The 24,231-nt window shown below is 54.6% G+C and overlaps 11 protein-coding genes across 11 annotated transcripts; 5 read left to right on the top strand and 6 right to left on the bottom strand.

The window, feature by feature from the left end:
• Positions 1 to 57: 57 nt before the first annotated feature.
• Positions 58 to 1,374, bottom strand: HMPREF1541_09222 (uncharacterized protein; the record flags this gene model as incomplete). The annotated part of the gene is made up of 1 exon (XM_008713897.1): positions 58 to 1,374. One exon carries the CDS (start codon positions 1,372 to 1,374, stop codon positions 58 to 60), a length of 1,317 nt encoding a protein of 438 aa, XP_008712119.1.
• Positions 1,375 to 1,659: 285 nt separating this feature from the next.
• Positions 1,660 to 3,786, bottom strand: HMPREF1541_09221 (uncharacterized protein; the record flags this gene model as incomplete). Its single annotated transcript, XM_008713896.1, has 1 exon — positions 1,660 to 3,786. The coding sequence occupies one exon, from the start codon at positions 3,784 to 3,786 to the stop codon at positions 1,660 to 1,662; it is 2,127 nt and encodes a 708-aa protein (XP_008712118.1).
• Positions 3,787 to 5,298: 1,512 nt separating this feature from the next.
• HMPREF1541_09220 (uncharacterized protein) lies at positions 5,299 to 7,809 on the top strand (the record flags this gene model as incomplete). Its single annotated transcript, XM_008713895.1, has 1 exon — positions 5,299 to 7,809. The coding sequence occupies one exon, from the start codon at positions 5,299 to 5,301 to the stop codon at positions 7,807 to 7,809; it is 2,511 nt and encodes an 836-aa protein (XP_008712117.1).
• A 1,178-nt stretch (positions 7,810 to 8,987) lies between these two features.
• HMPREF1541_09219 (uncharacterized protein) lies at positions 8,988 to 9,893 on the top strand (the record flags this gene model as incomplete). Its single annotated transcript, XM_008713894.1, has 1 exon — positions 8,988 to 9,893. One exon carries the CDS (start codon positions 8,988 to 8,990, stop codon positions 9,891 to 9,893), a length of 906 nt encoding a protein of 301 aa, XP_008712116.1.
• A 649-nt stretch (positions 9,894 to 10,542) lies between these two features.
• HMPREF1541_09218 (1-pyrroline-5-carboxylate dehydrogenase) lies at positions 10,543 to 12,195 on the top strand (the record flags this gene model as incomplete). Its single annotated transcript, XM_008713893.1, has 1 exon — positions 10,543 to 12,195. The coding sequence occupies one exon, from the start codon at positions 10,543 to 10,545 to the stop codon at positions 12,193 to 12,195; it is 1,653 nt and encodes a 550-aa protein (XP_008712115.1).
• Positions 12,196 to 12,635: 440 nt separating this feature from the next.
• HMPREF1541_09217 (tubulin beta chain) lies at positions 12,636 to 14,486 on the top strand (the record flags this gene model as incomplete). The annotated part of the gene is made up of 10 exons (XM_008713892.1): positions 12,636 to 12,647; positions 12,764 to 12,813; positions 12,864 to 12,905; positions 12,956 to 13,010; positions 13,063 to 13,195; positions 13,243 to 13,565; positions 13,609 to 14,173; positions 14,223 to 14,248; positions 14,296 to 14,362; positions 14,410 to 14,486. 10 exons carry the CDS (start codon positions 12,636 to 12,638, stop codon positions 14,484 to 14,486), a joined length of 1,350 nt encoding a protein of 449 aa, XP_008712114.1.
• Positions 14,487 to 16,825: 2,339 nt separating this feature from the next.
• On the bottom strand, positions 16,826 to 17,509 carry HMPREF1541_09216 (uncharacterized protein; the record flags this gene model as incomplete). The annotated part of the gene is made up of 1 exon (XM_008713891.1): positions 16,826 to 17,509. The coding sequence occupies one exon, from the start codon at positions 17,507 to 17,509 to the stop codon at positions 16,826 to 16,828; it is 684 nt and encodes a 227-aa protein (XP_008712113.1).
• Positions 17,510 to 17,876: 367 nt separating this feature from the next.
• On the bottom strand, positions 17,877 to 21,012 carry HMPREF1541_09215 (uncharacterized protein; the record flags this gene model as incomplete). The annotated part of the gene is made up of 6 exons (XM_008713890.1): positions 17,877 to 18,041; positions 18,092 to 20,036; positions 20,087 to 20,125; positions 20,204 to 20,330; positions 20,377 to 20,923; positions 20,974 to 21,012. 6 exons carry the CDS (start codon positions 21,010 to 21,012, stop codon positions 17,877 to 17,879), a joined length of 2,862 nt encoding a protein of 953 aa, XP_008712112.1.
• A 384-nt stretch (positions 21,013 to 21,396) lies between these two features.
• HMPREF1541_09214 (uncharacterized protein) lies at positions 21,397 to 22,551 on the top strand (the record flags this gene model as incomplete). Its single annotated transcript, XM_008713889.1, has 1 exon — positions 21,397 to 22,551. One exon carries the CDS (start codon positions 21,397 to 21,399, stop codon positions 22,549 to 22,551), a length of 1,155 nt encoding a protein of 384 aa, XP_008712111.1.
• A 7-nt stretch (positions 22,552 to 22,558) lies between these two features.
• Positions 22,559 to 23,375, bottom strand: HMPREF1541_09213 (uncharacterized protein; the record flags this gene model as incomplete). The annotated part of the gene is made up of 2 exons (XM_008713888.1): positions 22,559 to 22,907; positions 23,131 to 23,375. 2 exons carry the CDS (start codon positions 23,373 to 23,375, stop codon positions 22,559 to 22,561), a joined length of 594 nt encoding a protein of 197 aa, XP_008712110.1.
• A 450-nt stretch (positions 23,376 to 23,825) lies between these two features.
• HMPREF1541_09212 (uncharacterized protein) lies at positions 23,826 to 24,001 on the bottom strand (the record flags this gene model as incomplete). The annotated part of the gene is made up of 2 exons (XM_008713887.1): positions 23,826 to 23,930; positions 23,981 to 24,001. The coding sequence occupies 2 exons, from the start codon at positions 23,999 to 24,001 to the stop codon at positions 23,826 to 23,828; spliced, it is 126 nt and encodes a 41-aa protein (XP_008712109.1).
• Positions 24,002 to 24,231: the final 230 nt, after the last annotated feature.

Below are 24,231 nucleotides of genomic sequence, written 5' to 3'. Positions count from 1 at the left end.
ACAATTTCTGTGGAATTTCCTGATAAGAAGACACGTCGTTTGTTCTACACTGATGAGCTAGATTGGCTGCAAGCCAGTAGCCAACCTCGCTACTGCCATGCTATCGACTAATTGCATACTCACAAAGCGCTGGAAGCCCGTCCGCTCCTTTGTAGTTGCAGAGCTATCGATCTCCATGGCACCTCCATCCCTCTCGGTCTCTGGCTTCTCTTGTCCATTCGTGGTGCCACCCATCGCCGTGTCTCGTTCCTTTCCCTGGTTGTCCTTCTGCTCTGGACTAGTATCGACAAGAGACTCATCTGGCTGCAGGAAGATCGTGTAGCCGTCGAGATTGCCCACTGCCTCGAGTTGATGTCCTGCAACACTCAATGCCATCCAGTGCGGACCCCGAGTCTTCTGCACCCGCGAAGCCCTGACAAGCTCCATCAACAGACTCAGCACCCACTGACTGGACAGTAGCCCCGTCCACCGCAAGATCCTCACCTTGCCCACCACGGTGTCGCTCGACTCCTTCTCCGGCAACTCGTACCGACTCACAAACTCATCCACTCGGTCCGAATCTTTCACCCTCGGACTACCCAAAGCCACCAGATCCGCCCACTCGACCAAACCCCATACATCCTCCTCATCAACCTCCAAATTCCCAAGACTGCGTTTCCCCGTGAGCAATCCCACCGGCACCCTCACGTCCCTCTCGACCCTCCCCTCCCCCTCCCCCTCCCTCCACTCCGCCCCCAACCCCTCCAGCACCCCTTCCCCCTCCTCTCCCCCCATGCCCACCAAGCCCAACCACGTCCTCCTCTCCGTCAAAATCTCCCTCGCCGCCCACCTCCACCTCTCAAACCCCTTCTTCCCCGCCCTCATCCCCAAACCCCTCAGATCCGCCTCAACCACATACCTCTCCTTCACATGCTTCCTGCCCCCACCCGCCACCGCCCTCCCCTGCAATCCCACACGCTCATACCGCTCCCTCCCTAAATCCAGCCGCAAGACGCCGTCGCGCAGCGAGTACATGTCGTCTACGCCAGGCGTACCCTCAGACAAGAGCAGGAGATGCGTTCCCGGTGTCTGGATGTGTGTGAGTACAGGTTCCGAGAGGATGTCGAGGAGTGAGAGGTGCAGTTTTGCGTGGCGGGGTCGCAGCAGCGCTGGTGGGAACTTGGGGGAGAAGATGAGGGAGGCGTAGAGGTCGTCGGGCAGTAGGAGGGTGGTGGTGGCGACGAAGGGGGAGTCGTGGACTTGGCGGAACGGGGGTTTTTGGGTCGGCGGGTGGTTGGCGGAGATGTAGGGCGGGAGGGTGCCGTTTGTGAGGTGAAGTTTGGGGGTTGGGTGCGAGGAGGGTGGGGTATTGGAGAAGGCGAAGTGGGTTGGCATTGTGTGGTCGTGGTGGATAGACTATGGTGAGGATGAGGAAAGCGAGATGTGTGGGACGTGCCGCTAACGGGTCGTAGGGAGTTGGGAGCGCGCAGAGTTACTGAGAAAGTTGCCTTAACTTTGGGCTTGGCAGACGCCTTGTCTCCACACGTCTATCTACTTGCCTCACTGTGTTGCCTGGAAAACAGGTCAGAATCGGGCATTTCTCATTTGGGCCTTGCAGCCGACCAGACCACCAGTGTGCCACAAGTGCCACAGCGAGGTTGTGGCCCATCCGGGCAGATTCTACAACTTGAGTGCCGAGCTCGATGCCGCGCTCCTATCCTGCGTCTTTTTAAAGAGACTCTGCAGTTCGCCCTTCTTGTCGACGACCTTGACACCGCCCTTTTTGAGCTCCTCTAGGATCCCCCGCTTCTCCTCGCGCTTGCTCTTCTTCTCTTTACCATCTTTGCCTGGCTTCACTGTCTCCACTCCCTGGTTCACCTTGCCCTTCTTCGCCCTCTCCTTTTCGCGATTCCGCTTTCTGCGCTTCTCCTCCCTACTCATCTCCTCTTTACTGACTGCCGCCCCGCTCTTCCTTATGACCTCGCCCGCGGTCTTCGTTGTACCAGCCCGATACACCTCCTGCGGCGCCAGCATGCTCTGCTCCTCGACGCCCTCGCCTGCTGGCCGCGCATCCTCCATTGCAATACGAGGCTTGTCCTCCACCACTGTGACGTCGGCCTCGACGCGCTTGGGCTTGAAGTGCAAGTTGCTGAGCAAGTCCAGTTGGTAGGAGACCTCTTTCCAGAGGGTGTCGATCTGGGCGTGTTGTTTCTTCGTTGCCCTAGACCGCTGGTCAACGTAATTAGGATCATTGGCTTTGAGATGTTCGTTTTCATAAATTTCTGCGAGGCCAGACTGCGGCTTGCTGTCATCGACTTCGACACGGCCTCGGCGCTGATCGGCTGCGGATCCGATAGAGTCGGGGTGGCGGCGGACCACTTCGTCGAACTCGCGGGCAATAATACGTCGCTTGATCAATTGCTCGATTTCTTCCGACGTTTCTGCGGTGACTACCGGGACAGGCTTCCCAGCGCGCTCGAAATCGAGATCTTCTTCGATCAAAGAGTTCAGTGGTCGATCAGCTGCTCTGGCTTCGCCGGAGAGCGTCCAATCACGCTTGGCAACGCTCACAGCTTCAAGACGACGGATCTCCGCAGCTATCTTAGCCCGTTGCTTCTCGTGTGTAGATAAATTGCGAGATTGTGGTCCAGATGCGTCTGAATCAGAAGCTTCCCCTTCGGACTCGCTGGCGAAGATGTCGCGATTGACATCATTCATGGCGCGTTGAACGTCTTGGTCTAGGTCCAGGTCGGCGTTCTGTGATGTACCTGCTTTGGGTGGCTGTGTCTTCGGCAATGCTCGCATGCGCTTGGTTTTTGAGAGCTTTTTTGGTGGAGGTTCGAAGAAGTCTGCATAACGAATGTCGTTTGTATTGTTCAGAGACGGCATGCCATCCTCAAGATATCCCTCTTGTTCACCATCCTCGTCGTCATCCGTGTCTGGGGCATTCAGGTCGGCGTCTCCAAAGGTCGGCCCGTCGTCCTCTTCCTCGCCTGGATCGTCAGATTCTTGGCCTTCCTCTTGGTCAGACCGTTTGAGCTTGGAGAAAGATTGCGCCAACGGATCAGCGTCCCAGTCAACATCGTCCTCATCAGAGGGATTATCGTCATCGCCACGGGTGTCAATCTGCTCAAGGAATTGTGACTGGCGATTGAAATCATCTATTGAAAAAAAGCCATCGTTGAGGCCGTTCGGGTCCTGCTTCCAAGTTTCGTCGCGACCGTGGTCAACGTCAGACATGTCATCCTCGAGTTCGACATGATCGGCAGCTGCAAGATCTTCTTCGCTAGGTTGATCATAGTCCATGTCGTCTTCAGCCAGCATATCGTTGTCCTCGTCGTCTTCCTCTTCGCTCTCAAGGCTGTCCGCATCGTCATCCGAAACCTCGACGTCTTCGTCGCCAAAGCCATCAACTTCTGGGTCGTCAGTGCCGTCGTGTTCGTCGTTTGTCTGGTCATTGTCGACTGAGTCTAGGTCTTCTGGAGACTGCTGAGGGATCACTCGCTCCACCTCAGCGCATGCTGCATCGAGTACTCGTCTTGTCTGTTCCCAAATTTGTTTCACAGCCAGACCTTGGGTATAGACTGTCCGCAACTGGAGGACGTTTTCTTGCGGTCCATCCTCACCTCTCTTCCTCTTTCTGCGGTTCTCATCTCGCCGTGTGGACTGCAATCGAGCGATGTCTTGGGCGAGTGGGTCAAGTAGTTCTTTGGCAAGTGAGATCGCGCTCAGAGCTACATCAGGTGAGGGTTGTAAAAGCGCATGTGGCGCCTGTTCCAGGGTCTGGATGAGGCTCACTGCAGCCATCATCGAAAATGTTTCCGTTTGCCGAGTGATAGTTACTCGAAAGCATTTGTACGAGGTAGACTGCGAATCCGAGCACATGAAAAAAAAAATCCGTTGGAGTTTTGGAGGGGGGCTGCGGAGCGCTGCCCAGAGCCAATCATACAACCTAAGAGTCACGGCCTTTGTGCACGAAAAACGGGGCAAGACGAGCCCTGCAGGGTGCAGCCACAACCATTGACACATGCCCCATATCCAATGCAGCCATTCCTCCCACGTCAATTTGATTCTGACCCCCATAACTGATCCCCCTGCTACAGGGAATGTGTCGCGTGCCTGGCATTGTTGACCTTGAAAATTGAGGCTCTTCACTTGGCTGGCTGCAAAGACATGCTCATAGCTCAGACAGACCTAACAGAGAAGAGTCTCTCATCCGGCAGCTACACAATGCGCTTCGGGAGACCCCACGAGCTGGTAGTTGGATATTCCCCTCTCTTCTGTAGGACGTTCGCGACTCGGGATGTGCGAACGGCGGGAGACCCCGCTTCTCTGGCAGCTCATTTTGCCGCCAGTCGAGACCATGTCGTTCGTGTGTGTAGGGTCTGATGGACGTAGATCAACGATCCAATAGCCTGATACGAACCATCACCACAATTGAGTCGATCGAGTCGATGTCTGGCAGGTAGTAGTGTCACATGTGCTGGGGACTTCGAGCATCTACCACCTAGAATTTCTAGCGTCCTCTTGAACACAACTGGACACTGTTACCCACAATTTGCGGTTACCTGATGGGCACGGTTACAAGAAGCTCATCCTCGTCATGCATCAATCTAGCTAGTGGCTGACCTCTGGGTCCAGTGCTGATGCAGCTGGACTAACAACCGTCAACGAAGGTTCTCGGCACTTGTCCGGAGAGACGAAAAAGTGATGGCCGCAAGCAGCGTGCTTGAAAGGTGTCGAGAAAAAAAGCCACCACCGAACCACCGGGAGGTGTGTACTTCGTACTGGACAGCAGACTGGCCGGCGTGGAGAAAAATTCCCCTGTTCAGGCCCTTGTCCGAGGCCCCGCCAGGCTATACCTGCAGTTGGTCAACAACCTTTTCGCGGCGGGCGGAGCGCCATGAATGCAAAGAATCAAAGATAACCAAAAGATAATGTCACAGCCACTACCGAGCATACACATTTATTCAGATAATCGAGTCCTTGGCCCTCAGGTTCTGGAATTCTCTGCAATCTCAGTCAACGAGCACGAGCAGGTGGTCAGCGGAGCCGACATTACAAGTCTCTGTCAGTCGTCTTGAAGCTCGGGTGGGATCCTGCATTCCCTGTTCCTGCCAATTGTTGGCTGCAGTGATCGACCTCAACTTATAACACGTTCTTGGTGACACTGCAGCTGAGCATTGCAAGTGGCATCATTTAGCGTCCCAGACCCCTCAACTCTTATTCTCCTACCCTACACACCCGTCCACTGTTGATGCTTGCCTTTGCTGTCGTCAACAGCGCCAGCGTCTGCCCGGCGCGCTCTGAGCTTCCCTCATGAAGTTTGGAGAAACCCTCTACCAGAGGTCCGTGCCAAAGTGGGCAACCTACAATGTCAAATACAACGAGCTGAAGCACCTTATCAAGCAGCGCACCTCGGCTGGCTCCTCTGCACCCATATCAATTCCTACGGCGGGCACCAGTAGATGGCAAGATCTCGAGAACGAGCTACATTCTATCCTCAACAAAGAATACCAAGATGTCGCACTCTTTCTGCGCACTAAGCAGGGTGAGGTCGACAGGAGATTGGCCTATCTGGACAAGCAAGTCAGCTCATCATTGAAGGCGGTTGGCACCGCCGCCGCAGCTCGCCCCGTTACCCAAGCCCGCAAATACCAGAAGCTAGTCAAAGATGCTGAGGCCATAGGCGATGAAATTGAATCTCTCTCGCGCTTTGCTGCGGTGCAGAAGACGGCATTTCGCAAGATTCTCAAAAAATACCGCAAATGGACCGGCTCGACCGCTCTGCAGGAGCGCCTCGAGAGGGATGTCTTCTCTTCTGGCGCGCTTCAGGTCGATTATGCTGTGTACCTGCAATCTCTCTCCAAATTGACAAACGCCATTTCGTCACAGTTGCAGGTACCCATGCTCACCGGCAACGAGTCTCCTTACCGGAGAAAAAACAATGAGCGGAATCTGAGCCAATCGAACGCTCAAGTCTTGAACGAGCTATGTGCCAAAGGAGCCCTGCACTTCGATGCTGCTTTGGACGAGGTTCTTTACGGTGCCAGTGGGGGCAGCGCTCACTTCTGGATCCATCCCGAATATCTAGAGCAGGTTGAAGCACTCTTATTGAGGCACATGCGGCAGCAAGATCAACGTCCATCGTCTAGGGCTTCACCCAGTTCAAGCACCGATGACCTCGCTGGGGGGCTCTCTTCGGTCGCCGACGAAACTCATCAAGTCGTATTCGACAATCTTCAGCGATTTCTACTTGATGAGAGTGTAGCCAGGCCTTCGCGCGCCGCAGTAATCGCTCGCTGGAATGGTGACTCCGATGCAGTCGTAACTCTGTCCAATCTGGCTTGCAAGTCCGATGCAAGTCTAACGCTGGCTTTGAAACGAAAGCATATGCAGAGCGTTCTAGATCGCTCCTCAACCACGGACGGTATCTCCTCAATTCGTAGGGACGAAGCACAAAAAATCAAAGATTATCTACTGGAGCATCGAGATGTGAAACCGTTGGCTGCGATCCACTCAGGTCGTTCTCGATTTCTGGGACTGAACAATACCAAAGATGTCGGCACTTGGGCCACCCTGGACAATGCGATTCGATTCGCACCAGTCCTTGAGACGCAATTAGGTGCTTCAAACACCCAGCTGGAGGCCACTGAGGCATTTCCTCACGCGGTTCTGCACGTCAGGTGGGAGTTTACTAGGCTGCCAGAGATCGTTCGCCTCCTGGAGACGTCCCACCTGGCAGAGCGTGTCCACGACTTTTCGCTAGAGCGCGCGACAATTTTTACCATCAACAAGGAACTCCAGCAGCCTGCTTGGCGAGGACTCCTTGCAAGCGATATACGCAAAGTCCCTGCGCTTGTAGCCAGAAAGGGCTCACTCAGGCCGAAAGGAAAAGAGACCAAGCCTGTCGTTGTGGTAAATTCGTCTGGCCCTTCATCGGCCGGTGGGGATAGCGTCTTCTCTGCCACACAAGGCCAGTCGTCCGCTACCGAGTTGGATATTGGCGAGGAGACAAGCACGGGGTTCGAGGTTCCGGTGGTAGGGCGAAAGTTGAATTCCGAACTGCCAGAGAAGCTCAAGCTGAAGAGTTCAAGAAAGCAGCGGGCCTCGGTACTCCCCCCGCCTGCCACTGAAACTGCTCCCGATCGATACTGGAACGAGTTTGACGACGGTGATTCTGACGTTAACGTTGAAGAAAGGTACGCAATCTACGTCGACCCCAACGAAGAATCATTCCCGGGAGCCGAAACCTTCTCCAAGGCATTTGGAAGCATGTACGACAGTTTGAGGAAAGGAAAGGACCGCGTTGTGTCCTGGTGGCCCATGGCTTCGGCCGATAGAAGCGAGATCAGCGAACGTTCTCCGTTGCTGTTTGGCGCCAGCAGACAGGGCAGCAACGATGCAGCTATGGAATCGTCCGGATCCGAAACCGAAGACTATATGAGATCGAAATCAAGGCGACAGAGAAGGGGAGACACGTTTCGATCACGCAGGGGTGGTGACAGACCGTTGTCAAAGCGGCAAAGGGCTTTGGAACGAACGCTGTTCCAGTTCTATACAGGTCTGATCGTTTTAGCGTACCTCTTACTAGTCATGGCAAGTATATTGTTGGGCACCGGCAAGAAGAAAAGGAGGCTCGAGGTGGATGCCGGCGTGGTGACTGGTGTGGTTGCGGCTGAGGCATGCGTGGGCGTCAGCATCGTGCTGATCTCCATGCGAAGGCAGAAGCTTGGACCTGTGCACTGGGGTCTGATGGCGGTGAACGCGACGGTCATAACCGTCGTAGGCATTGCAGAGCTGGTGTTGATGTTTGGCAATACGGGTTGAGGTGGAAGGAGGATGGTTCACTCCTATGAAGCACCGTTGTAAATACGCACGACTTACGACTGCACGTCACTATGAGTATACATTCGTTCTGACAGTATGGTCAGAGGGGGGAGGAACGAGGAGTATGCAGCTGCGTCGTAAGACGTCCGGAGACACGGTATATATATCCATGTAAAATGAACACTACAAGATACCCTGGGAATGAATCCTCTCGAGCGTGGCCTCTGTCCATACTGCGTCCTCGTCCTAATAACATGTTTCGATAACTTCACCATAGGTATCTTTAGCACAACTTCTGCATGCATGTAAGAATGCTCGTCACCGACGTTCTACTCTAGCGATGGAGTCTTACAGTAGCATTTCCCCCTGGCCTCGCTTATCAATCTGGAGGAACGTTTCCCCCAAAGCCTACGGAGTACTGTAATTCCCACGGAGCTCTCAGACTGGGGCAGCATCGACCCCACAAGGTTATGCGCCCCGCGCCCCCTGGGGTCCCGAGGCAAAGAAGGTTTACGGCAGCTGTGCGGATCTGACGCTGGAGAACCAACTGCTGGTGCGTGCTCGTTCCTGGCGACACCTCGCGCTCCAGGCAGACAGTAATGACCGGGGTGGCGGCTTTACCGGAACCATACAATAGTCGCATGTGGTTTCACCGGACGTGGTGCATGCTGACCCTGTGGCCGACCGACGCTTGGGGCCGAGGCCGAACTTGATGGTGCTTTGTTGGCCTCGGGTTCTCCGCTCTGAGAGTATGCACTAACCCTGAGGTTCGAGTGCGCTTTGTAATAGTGGTTCTTGACATGTGTGGGATTGACTCGTGAAGGTATATGCTTTGTTCGAGCCCCTCAGCTACCTGTCGCACATGCCATTTCTTGCTTCCTCAAAGTAGAGACGTTATAGCCACTGAGTCCCCCGTTGTCTACCATGGGCGTTACTCTATGGGAAGCGATCACGCTGCTGCCAGCATTGAGCTGGGTACTTGGACGGGGCGTGCTTGCGGCGGTCCTCGGGCCTTTGCGCCAGGGTCGCTCGCGGAAGAAGCCCTATAGCGTGTTCGTCCTACAACGCATCTTCTACAGCATGTTTTCCACTCTCACAGCGAGGCAGCTGCAGTATGTAGATCTCAATCGTCGCTCGAACCTGCTGTCACATGGACTAACCTCTGGTTCAGGGTCATTATGCCTCCCTGGCTCGATAACTACAAAGCCCAGCAGAAGAAGGACAAAAAGCCGATCGACATCGAGAAGATCCCTGACACGAACATCGAAGGCGTCTGGTTTGGCGACAAGAACGCAGCCACGACTATCATGATATTTTTCCACGGTGGAGGATTTGCTATGCCGGGCATGGATATGCACGCACAGCTTCTTGCTCGCATGGCGGACTGGGGAAAGGGAAACCTTGCTATCTTTGCGCCGGCTTATACCCTGACGCCATACGCAGTGTATCCGCAGGCGCTGGGTGAGTGTGTCGAGGCGACGAGATTCATCTTGGAAGGCGTGGGAAAGAGCAAGGGCATTCTCCTTGCGGGTGACAGTGCCGGCGGGCAGCTGGTCATTGCGCTGCTCAGCCACGTTTCTGGTCACCAGCATCCTCAGGGCCAGGTTGTGAAGCCATTGGAGCTGCAGGGAAGACGATTCAAGGGCGCCGCGGCACTGTCACCGTGGGTGAGCAGCGATACAAAGAAGTTCCCGAGTATTCATGAACTGAGCAAGACAGACATGATTGGGCCCAACTGTGCAACTTATTGGGATGACATCTACCGGGCTGGGAAGAGTGCTGATCACTATATTGTGCCTGAGGCGGCGCCAACGGAGTGGTGGGCGGGTCTCGGCGAGTCTGTTGATGATCTTTTGATTCTGGCTGGCGGGGATGAGGCCATTCTGGAACCAATTGAGAGCTGGTCGAAGAAGGTACAGGAAGGATGGCCGAATGGAAAGGTCAGATTGGTGGTGGGTGCTGGCGAGAGTCACGATGAGCCGCTGACCCCGATAGGGGCGGAGAAGCTCAATGCCCAAGTGCCCGGGAAGGAGACGGCGATGGAAGGAGCTCTGTATCACTGGGTGAAGGATCTCACGGCGTGAGTGCGCAGGTTACAAGGCGGGTCTGACAAGAGCGGGCATCTGGCTTGACGAGGAAGCTCGCATATCTCGGCGCCAAATATTCACTGCCTGAGATTGTGGTTGCGACATCGGACTCGGGAGGACGGCTCTCACCTAGATAGCATTATCTTCTTCCGCCTTGACTGAAGTTTTCATACGTTCCGCTCCGCTGCTGGCCGCCTGAAAAAATTCTTCCAAAAGATATCAGATCCTAGATACACCGGATGAGTGCTCCATTCCTGGCGACTACTGGCCTCGCCGCGGCGGCACAGCGCAGATGCCCGCCACTCTTTATCCACTCACGAACCCCGCTCTCCGCGGCCAACCGTAGCTAGCCTGGCCGCTCGTCACTGCATTCGCTGCAATGCCAGTGGGCGTGCAGCATGCGCATGCTTGCATCTGAGTTAGAAAAGGAAAGGAGCTACCCAGCTTCCTCCAAAGGTAAGCAAGAAGCAAGCCGTTAGGTCACGAGTTCGTGTTTTTCCCTGCGTTGCTCTCACGTCCTTCAAGAGTCATGTTCGGCGCCACAGTTAGGAGCAGCTCTCGCACTGCTTTATCACCCTCATTGACTTCCTCATCGACCATTGCTCAGTCGGTGTCCTTACGGAGCTTCTCTACCTTCAAACCCATCATGTCGACGCTCGCGTCCTTCAAGATTCCTGACATCAAAAACGAGCCGAATCACCACTATGAAAAGGGCTCTACATCAAGAGAAGGCCTTACTGCTGCCCTGGAAGCATTTGGGAAGAGGGGACCCCTCGAAGTTCCCGTTGTGATCTCGGGCAAAGAGATCAAGACTTCCTCGATCCTCAGTCAGAAGAATCCCTCCTCCCACGCCACCACCGTTGCGAACTACTCAAGTGCTTCGGCAGCGGAGGTGGGGGACGCAATTGAGGCAGCCCTTGCGGCGAAGCCCGCATGGGAGTCACTTCCCTTCGCGGATCGAGCAGCCGTGTTCCTCAAAGCGGCCGATCTCATTGCTGGCAAGTACCGTTATGAGGTAATGGCCGCGACGATGCTGGGCCAGGGCAAGAATGCGTGGCAGGCCGAGATCGACGCCGCAGCAGAGCTATGCGACTTCCTGAGGTTCAATGTCAGATATGCCGAAGAGCTGTACAGCGTGCAGCCGCCATACAACTCAAGCGGCGTATGGAATCGATTGGAGTTCAGACCATTGGAGGGTTTTGTTTATGCGGTCAGCCCTTTCAATTTCACAGCCATTGGTGGCAATCTGCCTGCGGCACCAGCTTTGATGGGGAATGTGGTCGTGTGGAAGCCGAGCGACTATGCGGTGGCGAGTAACTATTTGGTGTACCAGATCCTGCTTGAGGCGGGCTTGCCTGCCGGTGTCATTCAATTTGTTCCAGGCAATGCGGAGGAGGTCACGAAGGCTGTGCTAGGTCACAAAGAGTTTGCGTCGTTGCACTACACTGGGTCGACGGCGGTGTTCAGGAAGCTGTACGGGCAGATCGCGCAGGGCGTTGCAGAAGGCAAGTACAGAGGCTACCCAAGGATCGTGGGTGAGACAGGTGGCAAGAATTTCCATCTTGTTCACAGGTCGGCAGACGTCTCGAACGCGGTGGTGCAGACTGTCCGTGGTGCCTTCGAATTTCAGGGACAAAAGTGCTCAGCTTGCTCGAGGCTATATGTCCCTTCGTCGCTATGGCCTGAATTCAAGAAGCAGCTGCAGGCGGAAGTCGAGAAGTTGAAGGTGGGCTCACCGGAGGATTTCGGCAACTTCATTGGTCCGGTCATTCACGAGAACAGCTTCAAGAAGCTAAAGGGCGTTATCGATGCTGCGAAGGATGACAAGGAGCTCGAGCTCGTTGCCGGCGGCAAATATGATGACTCAAAGGGCTACTTCATTCACCCGACAGTCTACGAAACCAAGAACCCATCCCACAAGAACCTGCACACCGAGTTCTTCGGCCCTGTCTTGACAGCTCACGTCTACGACGATACAACCCCTGATGCTTTCGAAAAGATTTGCAAAACCATCGACGGCACATCCGAGTATGGTCTCACCGGAGCAGTATTTGCTAAAGACAGAGCTGTGCTGCGATATGCCGAGGAAGCTCTGCGGAACGCCGCCGGCAATTTCTATGTCAACGGCAAGTGCACGGGTGCTGTCGTCGGTCAGCAGCCATTTGGCGGCGCACGCGCGTCTGGTACCGACGATAAAGCCGGTAGCATGCTCTTGCTCCAACGCTTTGTGACGCCTCGCGCTATCAAGGAAGACTTCCTGCCTGCAACGGCGGTCGAGTATCCCTCTAATGCGGTGTAAGTAGAGGGAGTATGTACAGGGGCTTGGAGTCACGGCGATAGGCGTAGAAAAGCGTGGTCTTATTCTATGATAACGAACAAATACTCGTTTAGACACCAAGATTGAGAGTGAAGTCCAGTTCATACACTTCGTATTGTTGCCTCAGGCGCGCGTCGCGTGTCAGCCGTAGGGAGTTGCGGATAAACAGATGATCCAGTCTTGGCAGCTTCACCGCCATTTGATTGGCCCAATGCGGGAAGGTCCGGTTTGTTGTTGAACTCCCAAATCTGCGCTTGCGCCCGCCCACAATCTGCCGCATCCTTGACTTGAGTCCTTGCTACCTCGCACCTTTCCATCACAACCTTCTCCAGCAACATTCCCTCGACTCGAGCAGCTGTCAAGCCACAGTTGCGTTACCCTTATCGTCGCTCCTCTACCATATCGCCCGATTCCTAGCCAATATGCGTGAAATCGTAAGTCGAGCTCCCTGGAAAAGACGCGTCTAGCGCACCTCCCTGACCCCTGCCCCACCCTCCACAATGATCACCACTTCGACCATCGACCATACTGACGGTATCCCCCTATACAGGTTCACCTTCAGACCGGCCAGTGTGGCAACCAGATTGGTGCTGCCTTCTGGTAAGCTCGTTGCCAACAAATGGCCTCTTCACCGCCTAATCCTTTCGCAGGCAGATCATCTCCGGCGAGCACGGCCTTGACGGCGCTGGCAAGTAAGTTGACCATCATACTCAAGTCAAGGCGCACACACTAACTATGACAGCTACAATGGCACCTCCGATCTCCAACTCGAGCGTATGAACGTGTACTTCAACGAGGTAGGCAGCAGCCGATGCTGTAACCAGGATCCCACACTAAGATATTCATCAGGCTACTGGCAACAAGTATGTCCCGCGTGCCGTTCTTGTCGATCTTGAGCCCGGTACCATGGACGCTGTCCGTGCGGGTCCTTTCGGCCAGCTCTTCCGTCCCGACAACTTCGTTTTCGGCCAGAGCGGTGCTGGTAAGCTATGACTGTCTCCACTTAAGGTCGTCAATAACACAAATCAGGCAACAACTGGGCCAAGGGTCACTACACTGAGGGTGCTGAGCTTGTCGACCAAGTTCTCGATGTTGTTCGTCGCGAGGCTGAGGGCTGTGACTGCCTTCAAGGCTTCCAAATCACCCACTCCCTGGGTGGTGGTACCGGTGCCGGCATGGGTACATTGCTCATCTCCAAGATCCGTGAGGAGTTTCCCGACCGCATGATGGCTACATTCTCGGTCGTGCCCTCGCCAAAGGTGTCCGACACTGTCGTCGAGCCGTACAATGCCACCTTGTCCGTTCACCAGTTGGTCGAGAACTCTGATGAGACCTTCTGCATTGACAACCAAGTGAGTAGTTCAAAGCAGTGTATGGGCGCGACTAATAACTCAGGCCCTCTACGATATCTGCATGCGCACTCTCAAGCTTACCAACCCCTCATACGGTGATCTGAACCACCTTGTCTCGGCTGTTATGTCGGGTGTCTCCACTTCGCTGCGCTTCCCTGGCCAGCTCAACTCCGACCTGCGCAAGTTGGCTGTCAACATGGTGCCATTCCCTCGTCTGCATTTCTTCATGGTCGGCTTCGCTCCTCTCACCAGCCGTGGCGCCCACTCCTTCCGTGCCGTTACCGTGCCGGAGCTCACTCAGCAGATCTTCGACCCCAAGAACATGATGGCTGCGACCGACTTCCGCAATGGTCGTTACCTCACCTGCTCTGCCATTTTCCGTGGCAAGGTTTCCATGAAGGAAGTTGAGGACCAGATGCGCAACGTCCAGAACAAGAACACCAGCTACTTCGTTGAGTGGATCCCCAACAATGTCCAGACTGCTCTTTGCTCCATCCCGCCGCGCGGCCTTAAGATGTCATCCACCTTTGTGGGCAACTCGACCTCCATTCAGGAGCTGTTCAAGCGTATCGGCGATCAGTTCAGCGCCATGTTTAGGCGCAAGGCTTGTAAGTCCGCTTTTCTAGCTGGTCCAACCTCGAAGCTAACAATACGCAGTCTTGCATTGGTACACTGGTGAAGGCGTGAGTAATCCCTCCGTTTTGCTCTGGATCGAAACTAACCTGAATAGATGGACGAGATGGAGTTCACCGAGGCCGAGTCCAACATGAACGACCTGGTGTCCGAGTACCAGCAATGTAAGCATACCATCCACGAATCTTCGTACATCACTAACATTCGGTAGACCAAGACGCCTCGGTTTCGGATGCTGAGGAGGGTTACGATGAGGGTCTCGAAGGCGACGAGCCTCTGGAGGAGTAATCTGCTCCCGTCTGGAAGACGATGTCTTCTAACAAAGTATCTTCGATACTTGAAGGCATCGTGCAATGATGTCCAAGCAAGTCTTGTGCAAACGAAAGCGACAGCGATTCACTTCTCTGTTCAGCAGGCTAGATTTTGATACGCAAGGGAGCAAGGCGTGCAAGCGAGCAGGATCGGTGCACTTTGGAATGCGGTCCACTCTTTGACTGTCCATAGGTCTCGATCAGACAATCCGAATAATGTCATACCCAAAGCAATAAGACATTGCCGTGCGTCAAAGTAGTAGTGAGGTTCTCCCTGCATAAGGCGACGAGGCTGCGAACCCCTTGCTCCTTGGCTGAGAGACCCCCTCGCACGGACTTCATCGATCCAGATCACAGATCGGTAAGTGATATACCAAATGGTGCCATCCGCGAGATTGTACCAACACGCTTCTCCCTGCGCTGTGCATCATTTCAATCCTTGATACCGCACGGCCTCCTCGTTACCATAACTACAAAACAGCACAAGAGCCAGTCAACTCCCTCATACCATGTCTTCACTACGACTTCGTCTCGTGTTCAAACGCTGTCTTATGCATGTAGCCATACCAATGCTGGCTATTGTCCTGCTCCAAACCTACGCATAAGCCGCCGATCTCGACACAGGCACGGGCTACGACCACCGTCACCCCACACGCTTTTACACATACACAGATGAGCCAGGCGACATGAGGTCATCACCGAGGCTTGCCGTCCTCATCACCGTCCTTGCAATCCTCTTCACCTCCCCGCGAGCCTCCGCACAGCCCCATCGACGCTCGCCCGCCCACTTACCGAACCTACACTTCCCACGCCTCCTAGCACATCACAGCGATGATGCGGTATCTTCTCCTCCCTCCGACACCAGTGCCGATGATTTCCAAGATGATCCTCCCATGACCCGAACCACCGCTCCGGCCCCGCCATCGCCCACCTTTGCGCCCCAGCCCCAACTCATCACGCTCGCCCCACCCCTCGCCTCCATCCACCCCCCGGCGGCACCCGGCATCATCTTGCCTGCCAGGCGAGACCCGAACGCTAGCGGGCTAGGCCACTGGGCGGACTACAGCCCCGCCACCGAAGCCGAGGAGGCGGACGACGACGAGGACGATCACAGCAACGACGCCCCACCAAGCGACGGACAAGCCATGGTTCCGTCGCCCGGCCACCCACGCGGTAGCCACTACAGGCCTGGTGTGTCGTTTTGGACCGGTCAGGCGCGAAAACTGCGCAATAAGGGCAAGAAGCGCAGGTTGTTGGCGAACGGTGTTATCTATAATGGAGAAGGAGGAAGAGGAAGAAGGGGGGGAGACGAGAAGAAGCTTCTCGAACAAGATACCGAGGCGGACTGGATGGCGTGGCGCTCGCAGTTCGCGCTGCAGCAGCAGTGGCGACGCTGTGAGCGGTTGGGGCTTGGGAGTTGCCCTTCGCAATCGGATGGGAGAGAGGGAGGGGTCGGGGATGGGGCTGGACACGACGGGAATGGGGATCGGGAGCGGGATAGGGATAGGGTGGGGGCGACGGCTGAGTTGTTGACGGATTGATGAAGAGTTGAGTTGGTGGAAGGGCGGGTAGCTTTTGTTGGCGGAGGGGGTTGTGCTTTGCTGGCTTCGAAGCGGGAGTGCGACTGGCAATGGGATATTGAGGACCTGGTCATTGGCCAGGCCTCGGGGAAGCAGTTGATGGTAATAATGGTGGATGGAGATGGGAGGCACGAGGCGTGAGGCACGAGACCGGTGGGGATGAGGGCTTTTACAGTTCTGTGGTGGACGGAATAAATGATGAATACGATGCTATGTTTCAATTTCCAGAGTGGTGTGCCTGTCCAAAAGTCATGGTTTTCAACTGGAGCACGTCCGCCGGCTAGATGAGTCTCTACAGTATTTAATGATGTCGTAGATGGCTTGGCTGAAGCAGATCTACGAAAGCAATTCTGAACGTATGGACCTCGCGAATTGCTGACTTCCAGGTTCGGGGAGGAAGCCATGTTAGAAGCGGGCGGGGCACGAACGTAGCAAGGTGAAGAAAGATAGTCAGTTACTGCAGGCAGGCAACGGAGAGCCGAGAGAGAGTCTCATGTAGATACGTCAGGTACGTATATATTAGTGAATACGTTTGTGCATACTCCATCCAACGCGGCGCCGCCCAGGTGAGCGGGCGCTGTGTTCCCAAACCCCCAGTACGCAGGTACATTCCAGATTTCCTGTTTCAAATTCTCCATGTCAGTTTCATGGCTGCACGCCCTAACCAGGTCCGTGTATCCTATATCCCCTGTATCCCAGAGCCGCAGCGTAACAAACCAGTCCATCCCGAAATATCTCATGGCATCATCGCTGCAGCCTCCTCGTCCGTGACGAAGATCTCGGTGACCGGGCAGCGTTCGGGGTCATTGCTGTCCATGACATCGTCCATGTCTTCGTCGCCATCGTCATCGTCGTTGTCCCAGCGATGCCGTCTCCTCCGACCTCCACCGTACCTGCCCAGAAGATAGCCGGGTAGGAAAAGCTCGTCGTTCCATGTGAAGCCCTGGCTGTGCTTGGTGTAGCAGATCAATCGAGGAGGCTCATCGGGGTCGTTGTGACTTGAGAGGTTGATTGACTTGTAAGAAGACGAGGCCATCATCGAGGGCCCCAGCGGGGAGTTGTGCACATGGGCAGGCATGTGCGAGGGCGGAGACGAGGATGGTGTCTGAGGGCGATGCTGCGGCTGCTTATCACTCCACTCCATTGCACTTCTCTTTCCGTTACGATTCATCTCCACCGAGGTGTCTGAAGGGGATGGTTGGTAGGGTGCCTTCCGCAAGGGCTTGTGCCGCAGGCCATGTGCGGAGCCGTTGGGCGATGACCACGACGACTCTCGAGAGCTGTATGAGGATGGGCCGGCCTCGGAGCTATCCGTACGATCATGGAGCTTGCTCCGGATACGGCGGGAGGCGGCAGCTTTGAGGTTGTTGGAATGGAGAGGAATGGTGATAGCACGGCTACCGGGCTCGTGGGAGGACATGACGGTGAGGTGGGAGGAATTGCAAAGTTACCGCAGTGAACGCCAGTCCAGGAAATACGATTCTACATTCGAAGGTGAAAGGTGAAAGGTGAAAGAGAATTAAAGGTGAAACGGAGTTGAGGAAGTGAGGCTCAAGCGACCTTGTATCGAGTCACTCAGGTCACCTGTGACTTGGAGGTTCCCCACTCGTCATCGCCGCCTTTATCGATAGGCGTTCGAGCTATATGATTGGTCCTCACTGGATCCATTCACAGCATTGGGAGGCTCGTGTCTTCGGACAAAGCGAGGAACTCGCCGAGCTTGAGTCAAATGTAATGGCAGGGTGCTTTTTCTTTTGTACATATCATTTCCATCTTACATCCAAGGCTTACGCATAGTAGCGAGGCTTTCCGCCATCGAGGACATGGTAAAAGTGCTCCCGCACACCTGGAGGGTTGAACCTGGCCGGAAATCGCCGGCCGGCTGGTACTTGCTTCTCTGGTATTCTCTCGTCCGTATACGATACTGGCTCGCCAATGACGAACTTTCCGAGCTGGAACGGAGTGTCAGTGCATGTGAAAGGACTAACCGGGAAAAACTCACCTGAATCTCGGTATCGGTTATCGTACCTCTTGACACTCTGGCGTATCCAGTCCTCTTGATGTCCTTGAAGAGGATATACTCGCACCATCGGTCCCAATCCGATCTGTCGATATCGTGCATCTGGCTAGCCTCGCTGACGTACGTGTTGTAATTGCCTTGTTGGGGCTTTGTGACGAGATAGCTGAGCAGGATCGCAGGTCGGGGTGTTGCCCCCATGATCTTGCTCATGTACTCACTTTGCAAACGACGATCTTCGACATCCTCTTCTTGGCCAGAGTGGAAGACAAAAACGTCTACTAGAGTGCCATACACATCCAATGTGGCCTCAATAGCAGGTGCAAGCTCGCCAACAGGCGAGGGCAGGAGATGATGTGTCGAGTTGACAATTGGGAACTTGGAAAGCAGAGCACTTCCCCAAGTGTGCTTGTTGGGACCCGGGCCATAGTCAACGTACATACCCATGTCCTCAGCAAGGAACTGAGTCGCGTCGCGCATTCCCATGATGATGCGCTGCGTGTCAGACTCGAGTAGGCCAATCACGTCAATCTCGAGTTCCTTGATAGCATCTCGAATGCGGTATTCTGACGCCCAGAGATCGTTGTCAATAGAGAAGTGGGTGGTCCAGATTCCAGCCGTCATCACTTTTTCATCCTTGTGGTAGGGTTGATAGTCGTTGGTGGGGAAGCGTAGGTAGGCGATGGACGCTGAAAGGAGCTGGAGGGCAAGCAGAATGTGGATGTAGTACGCAGAAGCTGTGCGGCCAGTCGATTTCGTAGGGCCCTTTCGCTTATAAGGCGAGTCGGCTGTCTGGACGCTGAAGACAGCGGCTCCAATGAAGATCATGGTTGTGAGCATGATCCAATCAGTGCGCTCTCGCACCAGTGGACCGCCTGGCACAAACGCATATGCCACCACCCAACAGTGGAAGAGAGCCAAAAAGTTGTACACCATAAAGCCCAGCCCAAATGTCTTGGCTGGATTATGCTGAGCACCGGCTGAAATCAGAGGTTGAGCGAGGCCCATAACATAAACGGTGAGCGCCAAACCACCATAGTAGCCTGTCCAGTGGCTGTAATAGGTCAATAGGGCAGCGCCCACGGAGCCGATGCCAAACGCAGTCCAGGTCACGAAAAACGCTGGTGTCGATGTGCCCAGGAACAAGCCAAGCGCCATGAAGAAGATGGTGACAGCGCCATGCGGACTTGCAATGGGTCCGCGCACGGGGAACCCTTCCCAGACCCACAAAATCATGGTGCTCGAATCGGCCAGCAAGGAATGCATAAAGAAGAAGAGGCCGCCCAACCCCAATCCAATGAGCACTCCAGATCCGCGTTGTTTTCCTGCAGGCATGTAATCACCTCCACTGGTGCTGACCTGTCTTGTTGATCGCCAGATAGAGAGTGCCGCAAGGACAACACCAGTCTTGTTCCACCCCCCATTCTCAGAGTGCAGGACAGGCCAGATTGGGTTGTTGCTGTAGTTGGCAAACTTGGCGATGCTTGAAAGGACAAGTCCGATCGTCCAAGCCAGGATGCGAGTTTGAAGTCTGGCTGAGTTTCCACGTTCAGCATACCATGTCGCGGTCCATGCGATGGTTCCCATTGAGACAGCAAAGGCCACGGTGAGGAGACGGTATGTGGGATCATGTACCAGCCAAGATAGAACACCAACAACAGACAGTAGATGGACGCTGCGGATGTTGTTGATGACTAGGGAACGCAATGGCGGGATCCCAAGCCAGAGGGTAGCAGCAGGAGCCAGCACAAATATCTCGAACCCTGAAAGACCCATGTGCCAGAGCGGGAAATACCAGATGACAACACCGAGGGAGGTGAGAATCGACCAGAAGACGTAGCCAGAGAAAATGTCGGCCGCTGCGTCGAGTACAGCAGGCCAGTAGTATGGCCCTTCAAAAGTCGAAGCTTGCACGAAAGGCTGATTGGAGCTGGACACGGTCAGTATAACTCGCACGGGTTTTAGCAGTAAGGGACGCACTTCTTTGCTTTGACATCATCTTTTAGAGTCTTTGAGTCTCTGAAAAGCTATTAGTCCTTTGTACATATTGCAGATCATGGCCGTACCCTTCGCTATTTCGGGAGCCATTGCACATACCCTCGGCTGAGACCCTTAACATCCTTAACTACAAGTTCAAAGGTGCCAAAATCTAGCGCAGTCACAGCGTCGAATGCAACGTCGAAAAGGACAAGAGCCCATTCAAAGAAGGCGTAAATCGTGTATGCTGCCCCTGGTAAGTCATTGGCGGATGTCAGCGGGAGCGAGCTTACCACCAGCGACCTTGTGGACTTTATGCTGAATGAAGAAGTAAATCAAGGGCACCAAAGTGCCGAAGAACAGGCTTGCCAGGCGTTTGCGCCATTTAATGGCTTCTGGATTGGGCGGACTGAGCGCAAGACAGCCCATGGTCCAAGGAACCGTAGCCACCAAGTACGAGATCATGAAGATGTCATGCCAGTTATGATCATCTGTTGAAGTAACGTAGGTCCAGCCTCCGCAAGTCAATGTTCTGAATATTCCAACGCCGGCAATGACTGCGGGGAGGTTCGTGTTCGGTCGCCGGGTAAGCAGATACCACAGTCCGACGAGGACAAAACGTGGGCCAGAGGTGATGGCGATGAAGACCATGAATACAGATCTCTCGGGGTAGCGGTCGCCAATGGTAGCAGACACGGATGGGAACCACTCGTCGGGGTAGCCATAATGTTCGTTTTGCACAATCTTCTGGTAATGTAACCAGATGCCTACGAAGAGAGCGCCCAGGAACGCGCAGTAAGCGACGACCGTGTGAACATAGGACACCCATTTTGCGTTGAACTGCGCCGAGTTAGGAAACGTAGGCGTGGCAGAGTCTGTGAGCTTCGTACCGCAAAGATGACATCTCCATCCTTGGACTTGGGAGCCATGTCGGTGACGGGTAGGATCTATTATTGCATAATACGCACGTGAACGGTAAGAAGGAGTGACGAAAGGAGTCGAATACAAAGTCCAGACAGGGGGACAACAAAGGATGAGGAAGAATTATAATTTAAAACGAGACACGATGGGTGGTTTGCGACCGAGCTGGTGCGCGTTCAAGCAGCTGCGCGCCGCGACATCCGGGCTCATCCACGCCATCCCTGACAGCCTGCTCGAAGTGCACATGCAGTTCCGCAGCATGGGCTATTAGTGTTATCTTACGAGCGACTCCACTTTAATTTTGCCCGCAGCGTTTACGAAACTGAACTCGACCAGGCTTCTCCTCCTCTACAACCCTCGCTCTTACAACCGAACCTCTGGGCTCGTACGGCATGGCCGCTGCAAGCGACAAAGCCCGTTTCTTCCTCGAGCAATCGGTGCCGGAGTTGAAAGAGTTCGAGCGCAAGAAGATTTTCTCCAGCGAAGAAATCAGCAAAATCGCCCGCCAACGATCCGACTTTGAGCACAAGATCAACGCCCGCGGCTCGACGCCCTCAGACTACATTCGTTATGCCGAATTCGAGATGAACGTTGATTCCCTCCGGAAGAAGCGTGTCAAGCGGTTGGGTGTCAAGAGCACTGCCCACAACGGTCAGCGGCGTATCTTCTTTGTATTCGATAGAGGCACCAAGAGACATCCCAGCGACGTTGGTCTGTGGCTGCAGAGTATCGAGTATGCGAAAAAGCAACAAGCGCACAAGAAACTTTCACAGATATTCGCCAATGCGCTCCGGCTACATCCTACGCGCCCGGAGCTGTGGATCTACGCGGCTCAATCCGCCATGGAAGACAATGGTGATATGACGGAGGCTAGAGCCTACATGCAAAGAGGTCTGCGCTTCAACAAGAACAAGAAGGCGCTGTGGTTGCAGTATTTGCGGCTGGAAATGTCCTATATTGCCAAGTTGCAGACCCGCAGAGAGATTCTTGGTATTGGACGCGGAGGCGAGACTTCCGACGCCGACCCGGTCGATGAGAGACAGGTACCTGCACTGACTGCCGATGATGTCGCTCCACAAACCCAGGGTGATGATGTCGACGCGAAGGCGCTGGAGAACATGCGAGAAGCACCAGCGCAGAGTGGAGCAATCCCGATTGCTATCTTCGACGCTGCCATGACCCAGTTCAACAACGATCCACACCTGACGCAGGATGTATTGTACATGTTAGAGGACTACACGCATGTCAAGGCCACGGCGAGGGTGCTGTATCACCTGAGAGATTCTCTTGACCGACTAGCCCGACGCAGCTGGGTGCGAGATGCCTGTGAGGTCTGGACGCCCGTGGTTGGCCTACAACCCAACTCGGCAGACTTCCCACCAGCGTTTCGATCGTCTCTGAAAAGCCTGCGAGAGGCGCAGAAGAAGACCAGCCAGCAGGCGGAGTTGGCAGCATGGGCCAAGCGTTGGCTGCAGCGGTTGCTTGAGGCAGAGGATCTGGATCCAGCGATTCGGCGAGTGGCCGAATCAGTATCTCAGTCGTTGTAGAGCGACGTCAATCATCAGAACTCCTCGACCGTGCAGCCTTCTTACTCGATTGCTTCTTCTTAAGTTTCAACCGTGCTTCATTCTCGGACTTTTTGAGCTTCTGCACCTTCTCTTTCTGCTCGTCAGATGTTTCGCCTGGCACAGCCGCCCGATAGACATCGCGAACCAGTTCTGACAGTTTGCGATAGCAGGTATCTTTGTTGATCGTCGCTTTGCGGCTTTCGTCGGCCTGGAACAGGAGCGAGTCGGTCTTGTCGGCATAGTAACGCGAAGCACGAATCCCAGGGTGCAGGGCTACTGGGAGGTGGCCACAGAGCTGACCGACTGGTACGCGGAGCTGCGCCTTCGAGTTTATTCTGAAGCGCGTCAGTTGGACTGGTAGCAGTTTGAGAGCGCGTGTTTCTAGATGATGTCAAGCTCCGAGCGCTGCTGTTGTATCTGCAATGTAGCGATTCTCGCAGCATCCACGTAACCAAGGAGATGTCCTCCTCTCGAATCTCTATGGGAATACAGGCACTGAAAGGGAAGTCGCCTTCTACGTTGCACGAACGCCGGAACCAAGACGAGTGGTGTACTTACTTATTCACATTTTGCCCGCCGGGCCCACTAGATCTGCTGTAACTGATCTCCCCCAACGTCTGAGGGATAGCTGAATCTGGGTCGGTAGAAAAGGTTTCTTTGTACCACCTCCTGGCTTCAGAAAGATCCTCGAGGTGCGACCCCTGGCTGGAGGTAGAATAGGCATTGAGGTTACGAACTCCTAAATCTAGGCGTAATAGTTCGAGACGCTGAATGGCGACCAGCGCACGCCTCGGGAAGGCCATGAGCTGACCTGGTAGTAAGCTACAAGTACTAACGGGAGAGCACTGTTGCGCGCGTGAGGTTAGACCTGACGCGGTCGTTTATGACGCCAGCACGGTCTACATCTCCACACCCTTCACCCCTGCCCTCCGCAGCCCCCTTCCTGCCTCCACCTACCGTATTTCTTCACAGGCAAACAGTAGCATTCTTCTGAGTCAAACTCCCTCGCTCCTATTTTCTGTCTTATGCGATACTCACTACGAAGCTTCCTCTGCCATCCCCTTCTCCTTTCCGGCCAATCACAGCTCTACTCTTAAGCGCCATCCTGTGCCCCGGCTGGTGTGAATTGAGCCTCAAGCACCTTGTATGTGGAGTCAAGTTGCATTGCTCCTGGTATAGACGCTCTCCAAACCGGACGTCTCTCAACGTACACCTCTGCGATAGGAGGGGCCTTTCTAACCACCGACTGATCATCAAGACAGCCTGTCCGAAGTCACGATCAATCCATCTACCGTCGGGCTGCCTCCACTGCGATAGATGGTCACGCCACAGTTATCGCAGAAGTGCGATGTGATTTCCTCTGAAGATATGATGAATCGGCTGCTTTTGAACAGAGCTAGGAGCTTACCCAGCCGTGGTCAGATGTCATTGTGAATTTCTTTGGCCGCGTCGCTGATGTTATTGTGAAGTTCTCTTTCGGAACTCGGAACACTGGTGCATTGGAGATCTTTTGATCGTCGTCACAGTGTCATAGGGCTGTGTACTTGGGCAGGCCGCTATAGGAAAACGTTGCCTTTCCACACAAGCAGCGCCCAGTGACTTCGCCTGTGATCGCCATGGATTTGCTCGGGAACTTTTGATGTAGCACAATGCTTCGCG

The sequence above is a fragment of the Cyphellophora europaea genome, assembly GCF_000365145.1.
Source record: "Cyphellophora europaea CBS 101466 unplaced genomic scaffold supercont1.10, whole genome shotgun sequence".
Lineage (NCBI taxonomy): Eukaryota > Fungi > Ascomycota > Eurotiomycetes > Chaetothyriales > Cyphellophoraceae > Cyphellophora > Cyphellophora europaea.
This window is presented reverse-complemented; position numbering and strand designations above follow the sequence as displayed.